Source organism: Notolabrus celidotus, chromosome 15 (assembly GCF_009762535.1).
Source record: "Notolabrus celidotus isolate fNotCel1 chromosome 15, fNotCel1.pri, whole genome shotgun sequence".
NCBI lineage: Eukaryota > Metazoa > Chordata > Actinopteri > Labriformes > Labridae > Notolabrus > Notolabrus celidotus.
In genome coordinates, this window is record NC_048286.1 from 23,657,235 (window position 1) to 23,684,065 (window position 26,831).

Here is a 26,831-nt window from a genome sequence, read left to right on the forward strand (position 1 = left end):
CGTCTACTAAATTTCAAACACAGAGAGGAGGCAGAGGAGGCAGAAAACCAGAGGTGTGGACTTGAGTTATGCGACTTGAACTCAAGTCAGACTCGAGTCACAATTTTGATGACTTTGGACTCGACTTGACAATATCATCAAAGACTTGGAACTCGACTTGGACTTTGGCATCAATGACTTGGGACTTGACTCTGACTGTAGTCTGATGACTTGAAAAAAAATGAGATTTTGAGCATTAGATGAATTAAAATGACTGTACATCTTCAGAAATTAATTTGTTGTTGCACAGCTTAGCATTGATTATATCCTGAACGCTATGTCAGCACTCTTTTTCTTTGAGGTTAAGTTCTGTCGCTCGCACTGGTCTTATTTGAGTTTTCTACCTCTTTCAACAAAATGTCAATAAGAGTCAATGTAAACACCTAATGAAGACCAGATTCTCTTTTTCTGTGACTAAGTCTTGTCACACTGGTTTTATTTTATTTAAAAAATAAAACAATTCAAAATGCATTAATTGTATTTGTCAAATTCAATAGATTGTTACATTGTTAAAATGACATTTTATTTGATAAACAGTGCTCATGACTTGTAAGGACTCGGCAATGTCAAGCCTATGACTTCGGACTTGACTCGACTTGTCTTTACTTGAGACTTGACTTGGACTTGGGATTGAAGACTTGAGACTTACTTGAGACTTGCAAAACAATGACTTTCTCCCACCTCTGCAGAAAACACAAAGGGAAGGCCTTTCGGGGGACCAGATTGTAAAACAAACAGAGCAGCTTCTAAATGCCCTGACCTACTGCATGAAAACAATAAAGTGAGTGAAAATGAAGCTCTAACTACTAAGGTAGCTGGCGAGGCAGGGTCAGGGTGGATGATGCTGTCACGTTGCTCGCAGGGAAGCCTCATTGAAGTATCACTCGCTGGGATCCACCAATAGACGAGTGACACCTCACTGTGCTTACACAAAGCTGCACCGAAGATAAAGGAGTTATCTGTCCTCTAAGTGTGTTGCTGACTTACAACCCTCTTTCAGCCCGTTTCTGTTGGAGCATTTATTGTGAACTTCTGCATTTGGTTTTAAGATTACATCATTTAAAGATTTGCTGTCTGTTTCTTCTAATGGGAATCATTAACACTCCATCTTCAGGGAGTTCACTTGTTTTACATCACCAACATCTGCTTTTGCTGAAATCTGACCCTATATACAGGTGACTCAAGGCACCTGCGTCAGGACTGCTACACATCTCAGAGACTGAGGGGGGAAAGGGACTCAAATCTAACATACATCATGAGAGCAGATCATGAATTCTACTGTTCCAACACAGCTCCCATCAATCACAAGGTGACTGGAGATGTTAACGAGTACAAAGACAACACACTTTGATATCTCCCTAGTATACTATATATATACTTTGCATGCAAATCATGTTATCTTTCAGCTTCTGAAAGGTATTTATATACATTTGAGTGATATGAGTTCTGTATATCCACAGGTCCACTTTAGACATGAGGAGAGCCCAAGTCACATTAAATCTGTCCTGGACGTGAGTTACGGCAAACACTGGGACGAGATCAACAACAAGCGCACTCTTCTTCTGAGCCAGTCCTTCAAAAATCAGTCCTCACCAAATCACACAAGCTACACGCTGGAGGTAAACAGACCTGCATGTGTGGCAGTTTGTCCCAATTACAATCAGTACTAATAAATGTTTTAACAGATCTGTTCCCAAGAGGGTAGTTTTCTAAGTGTTCATGTCTTACATTAACATGCTTCTTTAAAATGGTCTCCAGTGACCAGTTCTGATCAGATCTGGTTTTCCTGATTTAAATGTAAATGAACATGTAACCTCATGTCTACAAACCTATACAATAACAAACTAATAAAAACTGTGACATAGACTCACTGAAGACAGAGATGGTAAAGGTGAACAAAAGTGTGAAAGTTGTGTACAAGGATATATTTACACCTTACACCACAAGGTCTTAAACTGGTGATTGAACCTCTCAGGTTATATGTTAAAACAACTTAACTCAATTCAACCCAACTTTATTTATATAGCACCTTTCATACATAAAAACATGCAGCCAAAAAACGAACGCAATGGTAAAATTATAAAAGGCATGATTATAAATAAAATACTTAAAAATAAAATAAAATTAATACAGTAAAATTAATAAAGTAAGTAATAGCGGAAAGGAACATTAAAAATAAGGTAGTGTTAACAAGATGAGATGAATACAAGAAACAAATATATAGATAATTAATTAAATAAGATAAATAAATGTTAAAAAAATGACTAAAATAATAATGATTAAAATAATAATAATTAAAAAAAATTATATATATATAAAATTTTAGCTTTATTTTACCAGGAATAGTCCCATTGAGATACAAAGTCTCTTTTTCAAGGGAGTCCTGTCCAAGACAGCTGCATAAAAAGTTTCACAAATAGTACAGGACAAAACATCGTGTGGCAAGTATTATATTGATTTATAAACTAGCAGTGTTAAGCTCTAAAACATGTGCACAAGCTGATCAGATCATCCTTTATCCTAGTTTTAAAATCCTCCGATCGAATTAAACAATCCAGTTTCAGGCGACCCTGAAGCTCAAACCAAGAAGAGGGACAGGAAAGAGACATTAAAAGCACTTTTACCAAAGACAGAGCGAGTCCGAGGAATGACAAAAAGAATTTGTCCATGGGACCGAAGATGACAGCCACTGACAAATTTAGGAGTCAATACAGAGCATAAATAAGACTTGTTAAATTATAGAACTAAAATATAATAATGCAGTCCAGGGATAAAAATAAACTACTCCAAATTAAAAGCTAGATTAAAAAGGTAAGTCTTAAGTTTACTTTTAACACCCAGAGAGCTCGCCGTTTTGATGCCCAAAGGCACATGTTTTACAAACAAGCTGTAAATAGAGCAGCTGGAGGAAGATTTTTATTCTCAGCCGACACAGAAGTATTAGAATATGAATTTCCGACAGTGAGATAATCTTTCTTTTAACTAAATGTGTATTTTCTTTGTCGTTTGTTATTCCAGTTCAATCTTCAGGTGCCAGAAAATAATTTAAACTACAGGACTCAGCTTCTGCACTCTCACCTGAGGCAGATTGGGTCTGAGAGCAGCACTCACCTTAAGGTCAACTACAACAACCTGATGCCGTTGGTGGCTGGACTACACTGGAAAAGCCCACCCAAAGACGCCCTGCAGAAAAAATGGGAAGGTGAGATAAGCTGTGACACCCAACTCATTGTGTTTGCATCAATGGTATGAATTTCAAAGTGAAGTTTTATTGGATCCTACACCTGTCTGTCTTCATATTGTTCAGGCACATTTAACATGGACACACCGTGGCTTTACATCTACACCTCACATAAACTGAGCCAGCAGCAGCTCCACACGCTGCAGCTCACATCAGAGCTGACAGCCAGCAAGTGGCTGACCGTCCGCAGCCTCCAGCTGGAGGGTTTTTACAGGGACAGAGGCAGGGAGAAGGAGGCCCGTCTGCAGCTCTTTACACCAGCTGTCACCTACATCCAAGTGAGGAGAGAAGATGTTGCTTTATTTTAACACGCACAGTATCAACTGTTAGTGGTTTATTTTTCCAATTGTGATTATATTTTTTAATCACAAATTTTCACTTATTGGAGCTCAATTTGAAATATAAATAATTGTCAAAAGAAAAGAAAAGTATCAATTTATGAAGTGACATTTTAAAAAAAATTAAAAGAGGGTATGCTAAGAAATGTGTTCCTCTGTGGCAACCGTTTTTAACTTCTATAAATAGAAATGAATGCCACTGGTACAACATTTCAGTACCACTGACCTTATTTTTGTGTAGTTTTCTTACTAATTCATTTATTTTCGTGTTTATTTTTCAGCTATATTGTGGCATCTTCTTTTAATGTAGTTAATTTTAATTTATTTATTTTCACACATTGAATTTATTGATCATTTCAATATGTATACAACAGTCAAATTGTTGGAATAAAATGTGTCTGTTAAATTAAACGTCTATTAATTATTGATTAAAGAAAAAAACATAGGAAAAAGAAGGGGGCTTTAAGTCTGTCATGTTTGTCAATTTTATCTGAAATGTTTGGCATTTAGTTTACATTAAAATACTAACACAAATAACTTTTTAAACAATATATCATATTTTTACATGTGCATAGTTTTACCATATTAACCTCAGACTTCTTTATCCCTCCAGGTAGAAAGTTGGGGTGTAGTGGGGAAGCGGAGCACGAGAGCCTCCTGCTCCGTGAGCTCCCTTTGGACTCCTTCCTTCAGAGGAGATGTCTCCCTGGAGGCCTCTAAACTCAGCCACACCCTGCAGATGGTCTCCACCTACGGCAAGAACAACGTGAGCCTCACAGCCGCCCTGAACACTATAGATAAGGTGGGTGGAAACGCTGTGACTGTGAAATTCTCCAAAATAATGGCGTCATGCTAAGAGTCAGGCTTGTTGATGTCATAATGTGGTATTGCTTTATTCCAGGCTTTACCTTGTATACATGACAGGTTGAATATTGTTTTATAGCATCACCACTAAATGAGCATTTAAACTGACAATTAACTGAAACAAATCTGAGGGAAATCAGAGTCAAAAATACATTTGTCAACTATTTTCAATTCAATTCAAATTCAATTCAAATCGGCTTTATTGGCATGAACAAAGCAATGTTATTTCCAAAGCACATAAAATGTATACACATACATTACATTACATACATTATATTCATTACATATTATATTCAATATATACATATATATAATATTATAACTATTAACTAGCAATAATTTCAAGTACTATCTTGAAAACATTGAGTTAGCATGGACTAAATATGTTTACACATTTTTCAATGCTAACATTTTGTTGTGTTGCATAGGACCTCAAGCCCATCCTCTTGTATTAAAGCTGCTGTTGGTAGTCATGATATAAACATCAGTTCTGAGAGAGATTTCGAATGTCAACACTACCCCTCCCCTCTCTGCTGTCGTAACCCTGCCCACAAAAGATCGTTGTGTGTGTTCAATGAGGAAGTAGTGGCTTCCCAGCCAATTAGGGTGACGCAGTGGGGTCGCCACTCGAACCAATCAGGACAGAGGGTTGGGGAGTAGCTCTGATTGGTCCGTGATAACAGGAACGAGAGGAATAATAACATTGCTTGATACAAAGGCATTGGAAAACACAGAGATTTTGCCATAATCTCAAATTACTTCACTTACAGATGAGTACCTATGGGCATTATGACCTTTTCTCCGAACCCAGCAGTAAAAAAGTACATGTTTTACACCATTCCTACCAACAGCAGCTTTAACTGAAACAAATCTGAGGGAAATCAAAGTCCAAAATGTATGTGTCAACTATTAACTAGAAATAATTTCCAGTACTATTTTGATAACATTGAGTTAGCATGGCTTGAATATGTTTACAAATTATTCAATGCTAACATTTTGTTGGGTTACATAGGACCTCAAGCCTTTCCTCTTGTATTAAGTTAAACTTCAAAACAGTAATATTAGCCTTCGGCTGACACTTATTTTATTTAACAAGTGGCTGGATGCTAACTTTAACTAATAACTCATAGTATATTTTTCTTTCATCCTAAAATATGTCCACAATCCTGTCATATTTTCCCTGTTCCTTTTCAGTTGCTGAACTGATGGCAACCGTCAACTTTTTCATATCTTCTGTATATCTTTATGACAAACAACCTGGAATATAGTACAACATTGAGCTACTTTTTTTCTTTGTGTTGTTGGTCTGATTTCTAATGTTCCAATAATATTCATATTTCTATTTACTTATCTTTAGAAGTTGAAAAAGAGTCAGGCACTTCTAAAGATGACCTTCTCAAAGCCAAAGAGTCCACCCACAGATCTGGAGTTTGAGGGGGTCGTAGAGGAGCTAAGGAGGGATAAGAAGATGTATCAGAAAACAGCAATGCTTCATCTCAGGTCTGTGCCAACATCTTAATCAATCTGATGATGTGTGTATTTTGTGTTTTTTTAAATTTGCTACAAAAAAAATCAATAGCTGACTTTAATAGCAAGACGGTATCGCACAGACAGCCCCTCCAGATCTTTCCTCAGACTCTGCTCCTGCGGGAGACCTTCACAGTAGACCTCCTCAAAGGCCTCTATGTTCTGGAATCAAAAGCTGGTTTCCATGGCAACAGAGACATCATCCACACCCTCAGCCTCGGCTACCGACTGCCAAAGCCTTTTGTAAGATCAGAGCTGTAAAGTCAAAATAATAACTCAGCACACATAACTCTGAAAACAGAGTGAGAGATTGTTTGATATCTGTTTTTATTTATTATGTCTCTTCTCTTGTTCAGGTATGTTCAGCACTCGTTCATCCTTTCAACCCCAACATTATTCCTTCAGACTCAGAAATCTGTGTGACCATATTCAATAATCAGGTAAACAGATGCTTCCAGAAAAAAGATAGAAAAAGAGAAAAAATATATAAAAGATATGTAAATGTAAATTTATAAAAAGCATAAGAACATCTTATTGAGAAAGCATGATTTTAAAACGGCACACTTCTTTTCAGACCAGTAAAGATGTACAAGGAAGATTACGGGTCGGCAGCAAGGAGAGACTGACTTTCTTTGGTCAAGTTCAGTCGAACCCTTTGCATTTAAGACACCGCATGATTCAAGTTAGAGCCAACTACACCCATCAGCTCCAGGTAAACAACTTCTTACTGGATAAAACATCTCATTGATCGAACCTTTTGCAATTGCATCAGTTTTTTTTTTTTTTTTTTTTCAGTTTGAGCAAAGTGCTGATATGTGTGAACTGTCGTGATTTCAGTCAGTGTGTGTAATGAGGGATGTGAGTCCACCTCCAGCTATGCAAGATATAGTTTAAAGTGCAAAAGAACAAACTTGTGATCAGGTCACTGCTGTTGATGTTACAGCTGCAGATCCCCTCCTCTGCTATAGTGGAAGGAAATGTATTTTGGGACCCCAAAAGCAACAAAGGCTTTAATTATCAGGCTGGAGGGAAACTCAGAATTGAGCGCCAGGAGTGCAAAGTGAGTGAACAAACTCAGCATTTTAGCATTCCCTGTTCAATCAGCATCTTTGTTGATGGTTTTACTTTTTTCTTTTTGTTATTTTAGCTTTCTGTACAGCTCAATGGAACATCAGGAAGGGTTAATCTTCATTCATCGCTGAGTCATCCCTTCAAATCGAAAATTCCTAAGACATTAGAGGTAAAATTCAAATTCAGTGGAGCCCAAATTGAAAAGTTCATCAAAGTTCTCTCAACAAGTTCAGTTACTGGGAAATGTTAGAAATAATAAAGTTCTTTGTCTTTTAATATCTGAGCTAATCATTCTGCTGTGATACTAAGGTACAGGCAGCTGCAGATATTTCTACAGTGGCTTGTAGAGGACTTAGCTCAATGAAAGTGAGAGCTGATGGGAAGGACAGGGTCAGACTGGAGGCCCTGATGTCCCACACCCTCCAAAGGGGAAACAGAGCTGTGGAGCTGAGGGTGAACATATCCCAGAGCGTGCTGCCCTCTGCCTCAGACCTGCATGTTAATATGGCAGCCAACATGTCCTCAGACAGGTATGTAACTTCACCGGCTCAGAGGTCTAAGTGTATCAGTTTATATTTATTAGGTATACAGTAGTGATGAACTCTTGTCTCTTCCAGTGTGTCTATCCATGGCTCTTACACACAGGGGCGTGAGAGTCTACTGGCCCACATCAAAGGGTCTCTAAAAAACACACAAGTTCTCCAGGTGGCTGTGTCAGGGGACTTGAGGCACTCCATTACAAACCTTCATCTTTTACCTCCAGTCTTGGGGCTGGACGGGGCGCTGGGACAGTCTGATGCCCTCATTGAAGGTAGAAATACTATATATTTCATTACAGTCATTTTTAAGTCACCTGACATGCATTCTGACTTGGGATGATTTGTATTTGTCTAATTGTAGGACAGCTGAGAGTTAGAGTGATGGAGACCTTGTACAGTGTTGCATTAAAACATCAGCAGGATACTGAAGACAGAGCGGAGAAGGATGGACTGACAGAAAATAAACTGCATGTTTCCCATGACTGGTTGTGTGTTTGGTTTGGGGAGGAGCATTTGTGTTTAAATGTTAGCCACCAGCTTGAAGGTCCAGGGACGGGTGAGGTCCACACAACCCTAAATCACTCCTTGCACCTGCTCAGTGCTGCAGGTAATCTTTACTTAATGCATTAATTACTTTACTTTCTGAACATTATGATCTCCCAAAGGCCCCTCACTGTCCCTCATCTTGTTACAGGTGTACCTGCCAACAGTAGTGCCAAGGGGCAATGGGTCAAAGCTGAGGGTCAGCTGTCTGTACTGGCAGAGCTGCAGGCTGGACCTGAACATCTCAAAGCTGAGTTTAACGGAGGCAAGACAGACCAGGTTATCTCACGATGGGAGTGCTTCTCCAGGCTGCAGCATCAAGTCAAAGCCCTGCTAAAAAGAGGCGTGTCTAGCTCCATGCAAGCCAGAGCACATTACCAGGTGTAGGATTGTTGTCTACTTTCATCTTTAAAAAGTTAGATTTTTTTTAAAAACTCATGCATAAAATGTGTCGGTCTATTTAGGACATATGCACATGCCAGTTTGCCTTTCCTTTATGTTTCTGTTTTTCTTTCCACTGTTAGCTAGAGACAGATGGGGTGGACACAGGCTTGATCCTTCACATGGAAAACAAGAGAACAGCTGATGTTCTTTTTAATATTGGAGCCAAAAAAGGCACAGTGGCACTGGCAGTGTCTCTATGGCAACAGATAACTCTGTTCCAGGGACTAATGCCAAACTCTTTACAGGTAAATTTGAGGTAATTCCACATTTTCAGGCAGATTTTTCTCTCAGACTGAAAATAGGAACTTCTTCTATTTGGGCCCAAACATTGACCCCTGAGGGTCACCACAATTAATCCCAAAATGCAACAACAGTACAGTTACCCTGAATGCAGGACCTTCACTTTGTCTGCTTCTTTATCATCTTAACTCAATTGTTTTTAGCATGCACTGGACCATTGTGTTAAGGTCTGTATAATAATGAATTGTCAATTCATTTGTAAGATCTGCATCAACATTGCTATAGAGATCTTTAGCAAAGTATCACCAGTCAAGCTATGAAAAAAAAACATGTCTTTTAGAAATAGAGTCTGAACTGATGGATAGATAATTCAGGTCATTTTATGTAATGAAGAGGGTCTTAGGATTGATCTGTGTGGAAAATTGCATTTAACTTTTCTGTTTTTACTTTTACATTCTCAGATTAAGACAGTGTGTCCTGCATGTAGAACAAACATAAGTTTAACAACCATATTGTCATTTATGCAAATACAACTTCTTAGTTAGCCGTGGAGATGCTGGTGTTTTCTACCTTAGGATCAGAGCCAGGCTCCTTGTATCCAGTCTCTGAGCTACCTGGCATGCTGTTGATCCAATATTTACTCTGCAGAATGAGGTTTATTAATGTCAAGAAAGAGAACAAGTATATCTCTTAAAATTCCTTCAAAGAAATGCAACCGCCCTTTTTACTTCTCCAAGAGAAAAAAAGAGAAAGAAACATTAGAAGTAAAGAGAGAAATTATTGAATTATTCCTCCATCTGTCCCTGTGGTGCTAATACAGTTTAAAGATGAAGTTATTATCACGTATGGAAAATAATAATTACTTCAGGGGTACATTTGCAAATTAAAATTTATAAAACCCAAAACATTTATTGTAAACAATGTCACTTAAATGTCAGGTTCTGTTTTGCTTTGAAACATGGAAGTTGTCAGAGGACAACAGTCTGATCCGTAACGTAATGATGGAGCTTCTCTGACTTAACCTTAAACCTTAAAAAAAGTTCTGAGTTACTAAATAGGCAAAAAAAAACTACCAAAAAACCCCAAACGTATTGATGTCAAACACATTGTTTCATAATAACTGTTTGGACTAGCACATTTGATTCGAACAAATTTTTATCTTGCAGGTCAGAAGTTCAGTAATTCCTCTAAAAATCTTCCATCTCCTCTCTCAGTGTCTTCTTTTAAACATAAACATTGCTAACAGGAGGTTTTGTTTTCACAGATGAACTGCACAGGGGACGCAACTGCAGACCGACTCTCGGCCCAGTGCTATGGAAATGTGGCTGGTGGCCCTGTGGAGGTACGAGTCTTTCGCTCCTATAGACCACACAGCAGGCTCTGCTATGGCCTGTCACTCTCTCACTTGAGCCTCAGTGCTGAAGCTAAAGGCTGCTACAGTCCTAATGGCCTGAAAGAGCTCAGAGCTAGCCTCACTCATTCTTCCACACTGCTGCTGGCGAATCTAGGACTGCCCACAAAATCTAATCTCAGGCTCCTGCTCCGACCTGGGCCTCAGAGGTGGGCTGTCGGGATTGAGTTGGTTATTGGCTCTTTGCAAATGGACTTCAGTGTGGGACTGAGGTTGGAGAAGCCTGGGCTGTATGGTTGGTATGGGCTGCTTGAGGTTGGGACTGGCAGTGTTTCTCACAAGGCAAAGGTGATAGGGCGGTTGAGGTTGGAAAGTTGGTGTCACATCTGGGCAGATGTCAATGTAGTACTGGACTCAACCACTTCAAGTTTGTTAGTGTCTGCCAGGTGTAAAGGTTTTGGGAAGCTGGTGTGGGTGCAGGTTGGGAAAGTTAAGGGGGAAGTGTCAAATGAAACTTCTTTAACAATACTCGGACAAGCAGTGAAAGATGGCTTCAAAGGTTCTTTAAGTTTAGAAAATGAGGATGACTCTGTTCAGTGCCTTTTGTCCTTACGGCTTAAGAAGCAAAGAGCTGAAGTTGACTGGACTCTTCAGCATCGCTGGACCTCTCTTGCCTCCTTCATTCCAAACAGAGTAGACCTCCAGGGATCTGGTCAGCTCAGTGATGACTCCCTCTCTGGAAGTACTCAAGTCTCTTTCAACACCCACTCTGCCCAAGTCAACATGACTGCTGCCTGGGAGCTGTCCAACTCTTTGAGGGTCAAGATTCAGCAAAACATGTCTACTGCTGCTTTACCGGGGGAGCTCACTGTTAGCATGTCTGCAACCGCAGATCAGACTGGATTTGAAGTGGGAAGTGATGCTTGTTCTGTGCTTCTCCTGGTAAATCGCCACAAAGTTGGAGAGACCAGGAGGACCAGCTGGAGTTTGTTTGCCCATCAAAGATGTGTCCTGCTGAAGGTTAGAAAGGAAACAAGATGAACACTCAGAAAGCTTGTTTCCCAACAGAAGGAAAGCAAAAGAAACATCTTCATTTATCAGATGACTCTTGTCTTTCCAAATCAGTTTTAATTACATTTCTTTCTTTCTTTCTTTCTTTCTTTCTTTCTTTCTTTCTTTCTTTCTTTCTTTCTTTCTTTCTTTCTTTCTTTCTTTCTTTATTTATTAGGATCCCCATTAGCTTCCACATTGTGGTTGCTAGTCTTCCTGGGATCCACACAACAAAACAAAAACAAGAAAAACAATTATTTACAATCACACATTACCCATAAAACATAACAGCAGCCAATTATAAAAATCAAGAATGAAAATAAAAAATAAACTAAGTATCTCAGCAAATAAACGATGAGTAGCATTTAACTAAAAATAATGGAAACCAAAACAAAATTGTCACAAACACATGGCACCAAAAATGAATAAAACAAAGACTTTCAAAACGGTGATTACATAATAATATCTAAGAGGAATTCATCGGCATTTGTTTAAGTGACTTTTTAAAAGAAATCTGTTTTTGATCGTTCTCATGTTGGTGAGGAGTTGATTCCAGACAGAGGAACCTCTAAAAAGGACAGACTTCATCATACAGTTAGTTCTAGGACTTGGTGTTAGCAGATAACCAGTGCTCACATGACGTGTCGTATACCTATGATTAAAACCAGAATATTTGAGTCTATCACAGAAGAACTGTGGTGTGTTATTCCATATAACAGTTTGCATAAATGACAGGAGACGTGATTTTAATTTAGCCTCCACAGTTAGCCAATATAATCTTTTATGCATCTCAAGCACATTATGAGAAAAGAACAGTTAAGAGCCAATCTGGCAGATCTATTTTGTACAACTTGAAGTTTTTTTAGATAGTTTTCAGCAGCACTTGACCAGATAAAGTCATTGATGACACTGATGTCGTCTAAAAAGGTGTCACCAGATCATGGTTGTAGTTAACCTCAGCCTCATAATGATTTTTAGGAACACTTATCAATTTAGCATGGTTTTAGAGATGGTATGGAATGTTGGCCTTTTTTCAATATTTTGGCCACTTTGCTCTAAACATACAAAAAGCTATTGGTTGGAAAACTTTGACAGTCCTTTTGTTTTGCTTTTTAAGTGCCATTAACTGCCTTATTTCATTGTTGCATACTTTCCTCTTTTGCCAAATACCAGAAAGATTTGGACACCAATGTGAACAATATAATAAGACCTAATTTACCATATATTTGAAACAAAATTAGAAATGCTATGATAAAATAGAAAGTATTGGCATAACTCAAAGCTCTGAGACACACTAATACTCAGTCCCCTTATGTCATTGTATGAAACTCAGAGAGCATTTATCAAAGCCTGCTTTTTTGCATGATAATGTAAAGTAGATTACATGTTATGAAATGAGCAAGCAGGTGTCTACTTTAAAACTCTGCCAGATGTCTCTCTACACTGTAGAAAGTCATATTAAAGAGTATTTACTGTAATGTTGTGCAAAATGGCATTTGGAATACAGTCCTGAATTTGAGATAAATAATCCTTTCAGACGTAGTGTTTTTTTTTATACTTTTAGATATTTTCATGATCATGTTCAACAACAGTAGCCACATTTTAAGTTGTTCCTTTGTTTTCCCCTTTACTCTTTAGACTCTTCTGCCATCGCAGTCTTCAGCCAACTTCTCCATCACTCGTTCTGGATGCTCCACAAATCTCAGCACTGTCCTCCGTGCTGAAGGAGAACAGAAAGGCAGCCTAAGTCTGAATTTAACTTGTCACCCATACCTCAGTCTGAAATCATCTGTTCAGCACTCCATAGAGACATTACAGCTGCTGGGATTACCCTCACATGGAGGATTAACCCTGGATGTTTCAACCACACATCGGCCCGGTCTGGAGGTTGGTGTGGAGCTTGGAGGTTGTGATTTCAGGGGTCATTTTGGGGGAAGCAGAATCTCACAGACCGAAGAGGAGGAGCAGACTTCCTACACTTTGAATGTGACCCACTACTGTCCAGCTCTACAGGTAAGAATATAGATAAATCCTGTCTAATGCTGCTTGTGACAGCTGAATAAACTTCAGTGTTTGATTTTTAAATATTACTGTTACTCCTCACTGTGACAGCACATTTTCATTTCTTTCATCACAGTTTGAAGGGCTGGACTTTTATGAGTGATTCAACCCTGTCTGTCTGCACAGCCTTCTTACAGGAAAACACAGAGAAAAAACCAGTGAACTATCACTCTTATCTAAATAGCTACCACTACATATGTAGCAACACATAAGACATGCAGGTGCATCTCAGAAATGTAGATTATCATGAGAAGTTCAATACTTACAATATCAGTCATTCAAAAACATGAACATTGAATGCATTCTAGACGTATCACAGTCAAACTAAAACTTAAAAAAATGTTTTTATTATTATTATTATTATTATTATTATTATTATTATTATTATTATTATTATTATTATTTAAAAACTTTTCATTAAGTTTAAACAAAGAAAAGTACAATACACAAAACTGTGCACAATACCCCCTTCCAAAACCGCTACACAGTACATCCAATACAAACATAGAAAATTGACTACATAACATAATAATAATAACAAATACAATGACAATACTAACATAAATTGAATAAAGTAAATACGTAGATAAAAATAGAATGTTAAAATAAGTAAGCAAATAGAGACAAAAAAACAGCAAAACCCCCCCCCCCCAACAACAACAAAAAAAGCAAACTAACATGGAATTGACTCTAAATAGGTATTGAACAGATATGTTCGCAGATAATATAAAAAAATGTTGTTTCCAGTCCACGAGTGAGTTTAGGGTAACCAGTCATCAGAAGTCATGTCATGTTGTGTGTCCCACTATTGGGGATGTAAGAGGGGTCATCTACTCAGAAGTAGTTTCTTTAGGTCTAAAGGTAAATAGTCTATGAATGGTGACCAAACCTTTAAAAACTGCTCATTGTTTCCTTTTATGACAGCATGTAGTCTATCATGAGGGAGGGCGTGACAAATCTCCCTTTTTAAAAAAGTAATACTGATTGTTAAGACCTACAGCTCAAAAGATTAATGAAAAAAGTATTTTTTTCTCAGATACATTTTGTGTTTTTTGTTTGTTGTATATATACATTTTTGTTGTACTTTTATATGTAACATGACAGAGACTCCCATGGATGTAGAGATGGTAAAATATTAATCGATGGCAAACTTTATCACGTTACACGATGAGCAAAGAACAGCCATTGCAACCTCAGTAACAGGACAACACATTGAGTTTCTAAGTTGTTTAATACTGTTATGATATTAATTGAAACCCTGTTGATCAGAATTTTGATCACCATTTTCAAGTAGCTTCTCTCAGAGCTCTCTGTATTTTAGTATTTCACAACTAAAGAAAACTCTGATAGATGGCAACAGCCTGTTTGGCGAAGATAACAGCTCAAAACGTATCTTGTGGTTAAACCACATTTCTACCACAAAGGGAAAAATTTAAAACAGACTATCTAAGCTGTTAAAACCTTATAAGGCATTAAACCGACTCTTTAAAATGTTCAGCAACTCTGCAAAATAACCATTAAGCTAGAGTTAATCTTATATCCCTGGTTTTAAACTGATTACAGAAAAGAAAAATCGTTAAATCCTCCCCCATCCAGACTCTAACTTGGTGCATTCTAGTTTGCCCACACCTGGTGGAGCATGGGGCGTTCATCATGTGTGCACGTTTATAAGAGAACCATCCTCAACCGTGAAGTTGACCGAGGAGAGGATTAGTAATCAAAGCAACCAGAAAAGAGGAAATAAATAAAAACAGTCTAAATAAACACATGCAGCATCAACTTTAGTGGATCCTACAATAACTGACAAGCACGTATTAAATGATTTAACCTAAATATTAAATCATGTGATAAATAAGGGAGTTTATTTTACCTCACTGTGAGAGAGTATGTTGTGCTCCCTCACTAATATTTCCTTACCTTACTAACTTACGTATACCTTGGTCTGACTAATGAGCAGGCAAAGGGTTAATCTATGTTTGCTAAACCTGATTATTTATCTACATGATTGATTTCTGAATGATTTAGATGCTGTAAAACCATGCACACGTGGTAACAAGCACACATATACACAGTTTTCTAGATTTATGATTAATACCTTAGTCCTCTTTTCTATAAAATGTAATTCTTCAAATTATGACTTAATGCTTTCTCAATAATGCCTTTTTTATATTAATTTCACCAGAGCAAATGAAACGAAATAGAGAAGAGGCAAAACTCCCTCCTACCAGCAGGGGGCATACATTAAATGTTTTGATAAGATGTAGAGTTTTATTTTGATTCAACCCTCCATGCAGCAGTGTCTAAAAATGTGTATGAACCCTTTATTTCAAGAACACTGCAGAGTTTGAAAAGATATATATACGTATAAGTATTTGTAACTGGTGTATGTCTGTCTTTACCACAGAGAACGGTCCTCCCAGTGTCCCTTTCTCTTCAGGGCCTCCTCTCAGTCTCTTCCTGCCAGCTCTCCCTGACCTCCTCTCTGAAGGCAGATGACCAGGACCTCTCCCTACAGCTGAGCCAGTCCTGCAGGCTTCCTCACCTCTCTGGGACCCTCACACACTCCCTTTTCACACTGAGGAGCCACGGTGTCCCCCAGATTATCAGTATAGAGGCCTCTGCTCCTGGGGGGCTTGAACAGGCCGGGGTCTTGTTCATTAAAGCTGGAACATGTTATATCAGAGCTGATAGAGTCGCAGAGGCTAAAGGAAGAGTGCAGTGGCTCTGGGCTCTGGAGTCAACATGTCCTATGTTTCAGGTACCGTAGGTCTCTGTGGATGATTATTGTAGAAAGACTAGAGTTATATTGAAATATGTAAGCAAATAAATCTATCCCAGTGATAACTTGCTCAATTGACCAAGACAGAACTGCAATAGACCCAAGGCAGAGGTGTATAGAAAAAGATGATAAAGACTGCATGCTTGATGTTCAGAAGAATAACTTATCTTATTAGTTAAACCTGTCAAATTTGCTGCAACTACTAATCATACTGAAATCTGTGTTTGTTCATACAAGGCTCATCTGAATGGCTCAGTGTGGCAAGACCCTCAGAGGACCTGGACTGCCACTGTGGATGCTGATATGGAGGGGAAAAGGGGTTTCCTAAGGCTGAATGCAAGGGGCTGGCAAGACCTGAGTGTGGAGGGGGAGCTTAGTCACAACCCTCCTGCTGCCAGAAATGTCCCGCAGCTTAGCAAGCTGAGAGTCAGCTGCAGGGTTGGAAAACAAGGATATGACAGTGAAGCCTTCATTCAGATGGACGAGTGTGCTGTGGGAGTCAGTGGAGGTGTGATGTCGCAGGCTGGCCTGCAGGGGTCGCTGCTGTATTACAACAACTGCACAGTGATTAAGGTAGAGAACACACAGTACTGAGAGTGAATTATCACAAATGAAATCTATAATAATTTCAATAGTTTGCTTTCATATCTTGGCTGTAGGAGTGGGGGAGTCCTGACAGGGTGGAGTCGAGCAGTTTGTTGGTTGTCTCCCCGGCTGTTACTGAAACTCAGGTCTCTGTGGCAGTAGATGACAAAGAATTACAGGCCTCCATGGCTCTTAAGAAAACAAAGGTGTGGAAATACATATTTATCCCCTCTTGGTCTTTTAACCCATATAATAAATAAATACTGTTTCACTTGAAGATGTAGCCTTTGTTTAACTGTTGTCCACCGGATTAAAGATGTGCAATAACCTATGTTTATCTCTTCAGGATAAAAATGAAGCGTTGCTGAATCTAGATCACTCTGTGCCCCTGTTGAAGAGGATTGGACTCCCCATTAGTGCTGTACTAACAATGAACTCTGAGAGTCATGGAAATGGCTCCTATTCTTACCTTTTGCACTGCAGTGCAGGACAACAGAAGGTAGGAGAAAGATTTCATACTCTATGAATCATTTTATTTAGATGTTTGATGAGATGCTCTTTACTGAAGCTTGTTAAACAAACATCATGTGGGTGAAGGGCAAGATGACACACTTGCTCCCTGTCACAAAATATTCAAAATATTTCAAGATCTTCATCTTTTTATTTTTTTTATTTTTTTATTTGCATTTTTCAAGTTTATTACATACGGTTAGTCAAATGAAGAAAAAAACAAACAAACAAACAAAAAAACAAGACAGATGGATAAAGTAATATACAACCACCAATGAAAAGGATAATAATAATATTAAATAAAAGTAAAATAATAATAATTAATTTTCAATAAGATTGCAAATTACATTGAAATCAGAATTACATTGAATTTTAATTGACTTCTTACACTTGTAGAATATGGGAATTTATTAACATTATTAGTGTGAGTGACATCAGTGGGGGCTTAATTCATATAGTTAATTCAGCGAGTCAATACATATTTGAAAATAGACAAAGTGTATACCTATGTACAATTTCATGTGTATATTAAGCATTCGAAAGAGGAGAGAAGCAAGGGTTAAAAATACAAAAATAAATAGAGCATTTAATAAAATTAAGAAAATGTACTACTGCCTACTTATTTCTCACTTATAAAGATTTGACTCAGACTCTGACATCTCTCCATAAGTGCATGTCCATGTCGATAGCATGAGTGTATGTTTAAAACTATGTGCGTAAGTGTAAAACTTGAATTTCAACCACTCATCTTTTTTGTTTATTTTGTTTTTTGTAATTGTTATTAAGGTTAGGTTAAGTCAGGATAGGTTTCTAGGAAGACCTCACATCATACCAATCTCTATTTATCCATCCATTACCTTATCGCGTTTGGGGTTGCTGGGGGGCTGGAGCCTATCCCAGCTGTCATTGGTTGTGGCGGGGTACGCGTCACCAGTCTGTCGGGTGGCTAACATGTAGTTATGATTCATTAAAAAATGCTTTAATGCTCTAATTAAGGATTGGTAATAGCATATCTTGTACTGCATGTGTAAGTTGTGAATTAATTTTCAGCTGTTGATGGTTTCTGCCTTTTTCAGAAACAGCAAAAAGTTCTCACTGGAGCTCATTGTAGAGGTAGTAAAGAAAGTAAGAGATAGTAAGAGAACATGTTTGATCTTTAACTTTACGTGTAAGTTCTGGAGTTTTATGAAATTCAAATCCTCTTTCTGGAGACAGAGGATGTAAAATTTCCTCTTTAATATAACCTGCAGTTTTAGTTAAAGCAGATGGTAAAGGATGTGCTCCCAAAATGTGCACATATATTCTATATGCTCTATAAAACAGCTCTCTGAACGTTTACAGGTAACTCAAGAGACGACAGTATTAAAGACGTCTGAAACAATCAGAGTGAAGAGTCATTTCAAACACACAGTGAAGTATCTGAAGAAACTAGGAGTCCCTGCCAACAACAGCGTCCAGGTAAGAAACATTTACTTCAAACAACTCTTTTAATGAAAGTATGAAAGCTCTGGGATGATAAATATTGTGGTTGTGTGTGCAGGTAGAGTTTGGCTCTGTTGAGGGGAAAGCCCTTACCTTACAGTCTCAGTTTGGAGGTCAGCAGGCAGGAATACGACTGAAGATGAAATGTCTCCCGATGGCCAAAGAGATAAGAGGAACCATGTGGCACAGCTGGCCATGGCTGCAGGACAAAGGACTTCCACTAAGTATAGAGGTAACAGTATGTTTTTTACTATCCTTCTTTAACAGTATATTGTTTTATTCAACCCATATTTAAGAGGCAAACACCTCGTCACCTCTCTTCTTTCCTTCACCCAGGGCCTGTGTTCGGTTCAGGGGCTCTCCTCTCGTCTTCAGTCCCGGGCTCAGCTCTCTCTGGATGGACATGAGCTGCTGGTCTCTGGTCTCAATGTCAGTGTGTCTGGCGGACGACTTGACCTGCTGTTCTCCTTCGCCACACCATCTTCTAATCAGACAGAAACACAGCACAGGCTGGACTCTGCTCTGACTGTTCAGTTCAAAGGTCAGGACATCATGAGAGTTATTGTATCATTTGAGTGGTTTAGCTGTCTTTTTATATTGTTTCTTTAAATCTGGAATGTCAAAACAATTCTGTAATTCTTTCTCTGCTACTTTTTCCTTTCATATTATTTATTTCAAGGCTGCTGTTCAAGAATGAAAACTAATGCAGCATGTGCCTCTTGATTCATGTCTCCCCTTTTTTGAATCATGAGGAGATTAGGCCTCGAATCCTGCCATTTGGGTGCAGTATCAAAGAATGAGCAGCAGGTGTCAGTGTTAACTGAAGAGACGTAGATTCATTTTAGCAAGTCCAAGTCCCCTAATTAAAACACCTTTCTTTTTTGCTGAGAGAGGACACAGTTAATTATAATAATAATAATAATAATAATAGTAATAATAATAATAATAACTTTATTTATATAGCACCTTTAAAAACAAATGTTTACAAAGTGCTTTGACAAACAAAGCATGGTTCAAATAGCAGAGTAAACAATTTGACAGACAGGGAGGAGAAAATTTTAACATTGCAGAACAGAATACAATGCAAGACGATAAAAGGAATACACGTCAATTAAACAGTATGGAGTGGTGTGACAATAGAACAGTGAATCATTGTTGAGAAGTTTTTCAGGGTAAATAGATAAAAAACAAATAAATAAATAAATCCAAAAAAATTTAAATGGAGAAGTGAATAAAAGCATTAAAAGGACAATAAAAGAGGTATTCAGAGTAAAAGGATGACAGTTTATCAAAATAAGATTTCAAGACATAATTCTCTTATTGGTTTGAGGAGCTGATCTAAGTCCTTAGGCCAGCTCTCTATTTGATAGAAAGGTCTGAAATCTGAACCACGCACAGGTAGGATGAAAGAAAACAGGAGGCCTGAGAAAGAAATCAACCTATCATCAAAATGATAACAGCTCTATAAGCTTGTGTGTATTCAAATGTACAGTTTTTAATAATCAAGGAAGACCCTTCACACACCGTTGCGTAGCTTCTGTACGTAGAGCTGTGCTGTATATATATTCTCCATATAAAAGATGAGAGTAAGTTAATAGTGAATCTGAGAAGACTGATCTTATTGAGCTCTGTTCATAATTGAAAACTGGTCAAGGCTGACTTTGTAGGATCAACTTTGCTTCAAAATGTTCTCAAATGAAATAGATCAAGAAGATGAGATACAAAGCTGCCATCTGAGAGGTATTTATATCAAAGATCTTGAAAACCTCCAGGGTTTAAAACAATAGAGCAACATGAGCATTTCAGCTGTATTAAGTCACCACTCTAACAGCTTCTTTCCATTATAAATCTAAACAGTCACTCCTTTTATTTATAATTGCCTTTACTTTATTCCCTCATAGATATGAAAGCCATCACACAGTTAAAAAGATTAATTGGATTTTTCCTTTGTCTGTTTTGAAGTGAAGTACAATACTATTATGAAGTACTTGAACTTCTAACTTCACTGCTTCGTTCCTTTGTGTAGGGCCGCTACGTAGTGCCTCTCTCAACATTCACAGAAATGACTGGAGGGTTGTATGGTTGGGGATGTAGGAGGTTGGGGGGCTCACGGAGGGTCCAGGGAAGCCAGAGTCACACTGAGACACACCGTGCATGGAGAATATAGTCCTACCTTACAGGTAAGGTTGACACGTGCTCAACATTTACACACCTCTGGCTTTCTTATCTTACTGTTTCTTTGCCTGTAAATCCAGGTGGAGGCCTGGGCAGGCTGACCGAGTCACAGCTCAGGTGCTCTGTTGCTGTAAACCCTGAACGCAGCTCCTCACTGGCACTCATCATCCAGGGTCACCGTCTGACTCATAGGTACTATAAACACACACACATACAGAAACAAAACCAGGTGACCTGTCACTCCTCCTCTGAGTGATGGATGTTTTTTTTTACAGTAAGGACCTGATGGTGAAGATGGTCCAGAGTGTTCCCATGATTCTGGTTTACCTGCCATCTCAACTGAATGTACGCTCTCAGGTAAGCTCATCTTTTTTTGTCTACATCCATCTGTTGTAGAATTCTACAACTCATATTTTCCTATTTTGACAGTGTACCAGTCATATTTTCAAGTAGTTTTCTTTAGATATTTTACAGACATTCATCAACTGTTATTATGAAAATAATCTGAGATTTATTCTTAAGGTATCTGTGCAACATCTTTGCATCAGATGTGGTCTAAAGTTATGCAATTCTTCCATAAACATTTTCCCTAGCAATAAAAGAGGATATATTTGCCAAGATATGTTTCCCTGCACATGTTTCCATCTCTTATCTCTCTCTGCAGCTGAACCAGTCTGAGTCCAGTGTGGCAGGTTTGATGGAGGTGTTGTCAGGCAGAAGGAGGGCTGTGGGCTCTGGGTGAACTGGCAGCGATAGAGAGCGGATACAGACAGAATATTGAGCTCAAACACTCATTCCCACAGGTAAATTAACACCCTCTCTTTATAAACACTGAGTAGTACCCATAAATGTTTCAGTTATTGCCTCTGTTCTGTAGTTTAAAGCCGATCCCCAGGGCTGTAGCAATAAGGACCATGTATGAGGCCAGAAACTGGAGCTACCAGGTTCAACATGGAGCTGTGTGGGGCAACCAGGAGTTAGCCTGTCTGGTCTGTACTCTGCTCCTCCTGCTCTGGAGCTGGGAAACCAGACACTGAAAGGTAAACCAATGCAGAGAAACTCCCGGCCGTCCACTACATGGAGCATCACACCACATCTAAATGTTTGCGTTGTCAACAGGTTGTTGAAGTCTTTCTCTTGTCCCTGACTTTAGTTCAGATCAGCTGTGTCCCTCGTTGGACAAGTTTGGAGTTGACTCTGGAGCGCTCATTACAGGGCAGACTAGACAATGTGCTCCTGGGCTGGACAAGGCATGGACGACCGGAGCAGGTCAGACTTTACAAATCAAAAACAAGTCAAAAACATATTTTAAAGCGTAAACACCATCTACACTTTGTGTCTGTAGCCTAACTAAACATGACTGCCCTTAATGGAGACAAATGATTGTTCTAGCATTAGCATCTGTTTTGGCTCTCTGCGGTCACACGCTGTTTTTTTTTTTTTTATCTTTAGGTCAGAGCTCTGAGCTGGTGGAGTTGCTCGGAGGAAATGAATGAGACCAAACTGGAGCTGAAACAGCCCTTCTCCTCCACACTCGGCCAGATGAGCCTTCACAGTCGGACACACTCGTCAGACAAAGAACAACACAGCAGTCATACAGTAGGCTGACACAATAGCCTGTTCATTATTGGAGTCAAACGTTTTCTTTGCCCAAGAACAAAAAAATGTCTCTCTATATCCCATGTGTTTTAAGCAGGAGTTTCTGCTATAAAGGAGCAAACCAACACAATGTTCCCTGCTGTCAGTGAACAAAAATATGAAAAGAATCCACTGATTAAAATAAGTGGATACAGCTCCCGGACTTGACCTGTCATTTTGTAATGTGCTTTTCTGAGGCAACATGTTTATTTTGTTGGCTTATTCTAGCACCAGAAGTAAAGATTCTTGGTTGGGACACAGTGTTACACTTCTATCCTTTTTTAAATCTTGTCCTCATGGTGCATTGCTTAGCCTAGCAATTGAAGTACGGCCCCCATGTACTGATGCTAGAGTCCTTTTTGCAGAAGTTGCTTGCTTTGACTCCTCGCTGCTTCTCTTTACTGCACATCATCCCCTGCTCTCTGCTCCCCACAGTTCCTGTCTTTCTTCTGTCTGATAAAGACAAAAATGCCAGAAACAACAACAATAAAAAAGTATGCCCACGGTCTATCAACTAGTCAATCACGGGTGTCGTCACCTTCGATCAGGGGGTCAAACTCATTTCAGTTCAGGGGCCAAATACAGCCCAATTCAATCTCAAGTGGGCCGGACCAGTAAAATCAAAACATAATAACCTATGGTGGCTCCTTTTTTTGAAAAATGTGGATCCACCGCTCCTGCTGTTGCAAGTTTACATATACGAAAACTTAAATGTTGATTGGATCTTGAAGTGTTCTAAAAAGTGTGTCAATTTCCACCGGATTATGCAAACTGCAAATATTCTCCTGGAGCACCGTTCAGGTGTGCTCCATCAGCATTATTATTGTATGTTACGCCCTGTAGTGGCTATTTGACTTGGTCAACTTACAAAACTTAAATCTCAGATCAAAAACCGGCCACGGGGCACGGGGGAGAGTGGGTCTTACATGGTATCCAAAAAGTTGTCAATGTCCAGCCAAGTATGCAGTCTTTTGGTGGTTTATTTTACAACAAAATCTTCGCTCAAATAAAAGTAGCGTCCTGCATTCAAAGCTCCCAGTAAAAAAACAATCACCATCCCCGGTGTCCGCCCCCCTATCTTACCTGCCCATCTATAAAGACGTCACCCAGTGCAAAACTATCAACCTATAAAACGAGTAACGAAATATACTAATACCCCTACGGCATAAAGTTAATTACCTTAAATTAAATAACAATAAATAAATAAATTGATTAAAGTAAAAATAATCAAATATACGAAACAATGTAAATATCTCCAACACCCCCAGAGGACAAGTATGAAATTGAAGTTACTTTTATTGAAATTTTTTTTGCTAATGTCTTCTCTGTAATTTTTTCACTTTGGGAAGTCATCCACGGGCCAGATGCGAACCTCTTGCGGTTCGGTTTTGGCCCCCAGGCCGTATGTTTGACACCCCTGCCTTCGATCATACTATGCTGAATTGTATTATTTACTTTAAACTTGTATAATGAACATAATGTGTTGTAAAGGAAAACATTGAGCTAGAAAAGAAAAACGTCACCTGTTGAAATATTTCTGAAATCTTATTTATATCTAGTCTGAGCTTTTTGATCTGTTTATTTATTTACAAAGTTCTATGATTCATTTAGACCCACCTGTCGTGGAACAGCACAGTCCCCATCAACATCTCCATCAACCTGAACAAACAGTGGAAGAACAACTCCAGCAGTAGGCAGGCTTGTGCTCAGTTTACAGCACAACAGGTTGGTGGAACATGTTTAAAGTCCTTTTTCTTGCGTGTGATAAGGCCTTATGGAGCATCCAGTTGAACTATATGTGTTTGTATCTGTGTGTGTGTAGATGGCAGTGTCCTTGGTAAAAGGCTGTGTGTCGGTGGGTCAGGAGGGAAACTCATTTTCCCAAAACGCAGAGTTGAGATGGGACAACAGGAGCATTGAGGAGGGAATGAAGTACCAGGTACGATCTCACTCTCTTTGTGCGTCTGCAGATGATTGAACAAAAAACAATCAGTTTGTGTGTTCTTTCTAGAAGGGTCTGCAGGGTATGCACAGCCTCCAGCTTAACATCGACTTGGACAAAGTGTCTCCTGCACCCTGTCCTTCACACACCCTCCACACAAAGGTCCAGACGAACTTGAGGGATCATTTGGAGCACATGGTGCTGCTGGGCCTCTGCCCCCCTCAGCCTGTGAGACCACGCATCTCTGCACCCTTTCCTGACTCAGGCTGTTATTAATACACTTTAATTTCTCCAACAATAGTTGGTGTAAATTAGTTATGCTCCATCTGCATGTGGTTGCACTGCAGTATATTTCTTCCTTGAAGCCTTGGTGATTAATGTCTGCATGAAACTGTCTCATTTCTTATAATTAATTTGTCAGTCACGAGCATACATTTCATACAGATGTTCCCTTCATGCTTTTTTCAACTTACTTTTTCCAAGTTGTCAGGTTTACAGCGTGCTTATTCACTGACCTGAGCCGTGTTTTCTCTCTGTGTGGTCTCAGACTTTGTTGTGGTCAGGATCCCACAGAGTGAGGTCAGGAGAGGAGCTGTTTTACAATCAGTCTCGCCTATCAGTAACAGGACGGCCCCACCAGTGCAGCCTCACCTTGGCTCTGACCAACTCATCCACAGCACAGGGCTCCAACATGTCTCTGTTCTCTGAGGTAAACATCTGGATCAACCATCTGGTGATGGATTATTATGATGTGTCTCAGTTAAGAGCTGTGAGTTTAGTTTAAAAGGGCATGTCATTTTGTTTATTACATTTGAGATCTGTACAGTGATATGGATTGATAGAATTGGATTAAAGAGCACTTTTTGCACAGTGGCTGCTGTTGCGCTTTCCCTCTGAGAACAGTTTCAGTCTTATCATGAAAACTGAAGACAATTTTGGAGGCTAAAGACTTGGACTATGGACGTACTCTGATAGTTCAAAGACATAGTTTAACAATTTAGGTAAAATGCTGATTATCTTCATACTTAGGTGGTAGATGAAAGGCTTGATACGATCTTTGAGTTTGTAAGTAAATATTTGGCTGCAGATTGTTAGTTTATCTTAATATAAAGAGTAGAAATGGGGAAAAAAGCTAGCCTGGACTTGTCCTAAGGTAACACCATATAGCTTACATAACATCTAATGCAAAATCATCAATGAGTTATATGAGATTTTCACAATTTCTACAACTATCAAGTCAAAATGTATACATTCGGGGCGCTGGTGGCCTAGCGGTCTAAGCGCCCCACGCATAGAGGCTAGTCCTCGATGCAGAGGTCGCCGGTTTGACTCCGGTCCGGTTGACCATTTACTGTATGTCTTCCCCCACTCTCTACTCCCCACATTTCCTGTCTCTTTCAGCTGTCATGTCCATTAAAGGTAAAAAGCCCAAAAATATAACTTTAAAAAAAGTATACATTTATACAATCTTATTCTTAAGACTTCAAGAAGGAGCTGATCCCTGCCGAAAAATCCACTGACAAATAAATCCTGTGAATCCACAATCAGTGTTTTTTTTTTTACCTTTCGAATATACAGGTATAAAAGTGTGTGTATGTGTGCTCTTCAACAGTCTAGGATTGGCAATTGGAGCATAGATGTTGGTGGCAGTGCTCTGTCTTGGCTTGGGGGGACTGGACTACAAGTGCAGGCCAGACTGGGCCGCAGTGAGACGATCTGGGTAAATGGGAGTGTCGAGGGTCGATTGTCTGAGAACCACGGGGGGCTACATGAACGGTAAATACAGAATCTCTACAGTCTAACAAAAGTAATACTATAAATGAACTATGGTTTTTAAAGAGTTCAGTCTTTCATGTCCAGGTCAGGCCTGAATGAGGACATCACCGTTTGCAGCATGTGTGGGGACAAATCCAAGTTGATGCTGGATGTGCAGGAAAAGAGACAGCAGCAGAAAAGCTGACACTCTGGGTCGGGTGTCTGTGGGATCAGCCAATCAGAGGCTGATGCTGAGAGCCACGGGCTGTTGAAAAGCTTGTCTGCAATGGAGGTATCAACAGAAAATAAGATAGGTTTTATTACAGTGCAGTGTGGCATCTTAAATACTGTGTGATGTTGTTTCAAACAGGCTCGGATCCAATACTTGAGCTCCCAGCTAAGAAGTAAGCTTTTGGGAAGACTCAGGATGTTACAGCATGTCCTTGTTGAATTCAGACAGCAGGTATTCACAACACACATACATCTGGGTGCAAACAAGTGCATCATGTGTTGAAGCCCAACAATACTGTGAGGATAAACTATTAAATGTGCTGTTTTAACATGATGAGTTCTTCTCTCTTCAGTCGAGAGACAGTGAGCTGCTCCAGGAGCTGAGCGCAGTGCCTCTACATGTAACCCAGCGAGCTGAGGCTCTGC

General features: G+C 39.2%; 2 protein-coding genes and 1 long non-coding RNA gene across 3 annotated transcripts; 2 read left to right on the top strand and 1 right to left on the bottom strand.

Annotated features, from left to right (window-relative positions):
- Nucleotides 1-14: 14 nt before the first annotated feature.
- LOC117826306 lies at nt 15-3,502 on the bottom strand. Its single transcript, XR_004634018.1, has 3 exons — nt 3,324-3,502; nt 3,151-3,222; nt 15-209 (listed from the first exon to the last, which is right to left on the bottom strand). It is a non-coding gene; the product is annotated as an uncharacterized LOC117826306 (long non-coding RNA).
- Nucleotides 1,225-21,641, top strand: LOC117826305. The gene is made up of 29 exons (XM_034702259.1): nt 1,225-1,348; nt 1,500-1,658; nt 3,058-3,241; nt 3,347-3,558; nt 4,232-4,420; nt 5,840-5,982; nt 6,093-6,252; nt 6,366-6,449; nt 6,584-6,721; nt 6,953-7,069; nt 7,157-7,249; nt 7,390-7,610; nt 7,698-7,891; nt 7,981-8,226; nt 8,314-8,543; nt 8,687-8,851; nt 10,111-10,188; nt 12,886-13,260; nt 15,713-16,066; nt 16,325-16,660; nt 16,747-16,878; nt 17,019-17,171; nt 18,524-18,640; nt 18,723-18,896; nt 19,001-19,205; nt 20,691-20,844; nt 20,920-21,031; nt 21,115-21,196; nt 21,504-21,641. Exons 1-26 carry the CDS (start codon nt 1,295-1,297, stop codon nt 20,756-20,758), a joined length of 4,581 nt encoding a protein of 1,526 aa, XP_034558150.1. The 5' UTR covers nt 1,225-1,294; the 3' UTR covers nt 20,759-20,844; nt 20,920-21,031; nt 21,115-21,196; nt 21,504-21,641.
- Nucleotides 21,642-21,727: 86 nt separating this feature from the next.
- On the top strand, nt 21,728-26,379 carry LOC117826674. The gene is made up of 9 exons (XM_034702927.1): nt 21,728-21,879; nt 21,993-22,108; nt 22,292-22,438; nt 24,089-24,202; nt 24,300-24,416; nt 24,489-24,647; nt 24,967-25,128; nt 26,032-26,195; nt 26,280-26,379. Exons 3-9 carry the CDS (start codon nt 22,328-22,330, stop codon nt 26,377-26,379), a joined length of 927 nt encoding a protein of 308 aa, XP_034558818.1. The 5' UTR covers nt 21,728-21,879; nt 21,993-22,108; nt 22,292-22,327.
- The last annotated feature ends 452 nt before the right edge of the window (nt 26,380-26,831 follow it).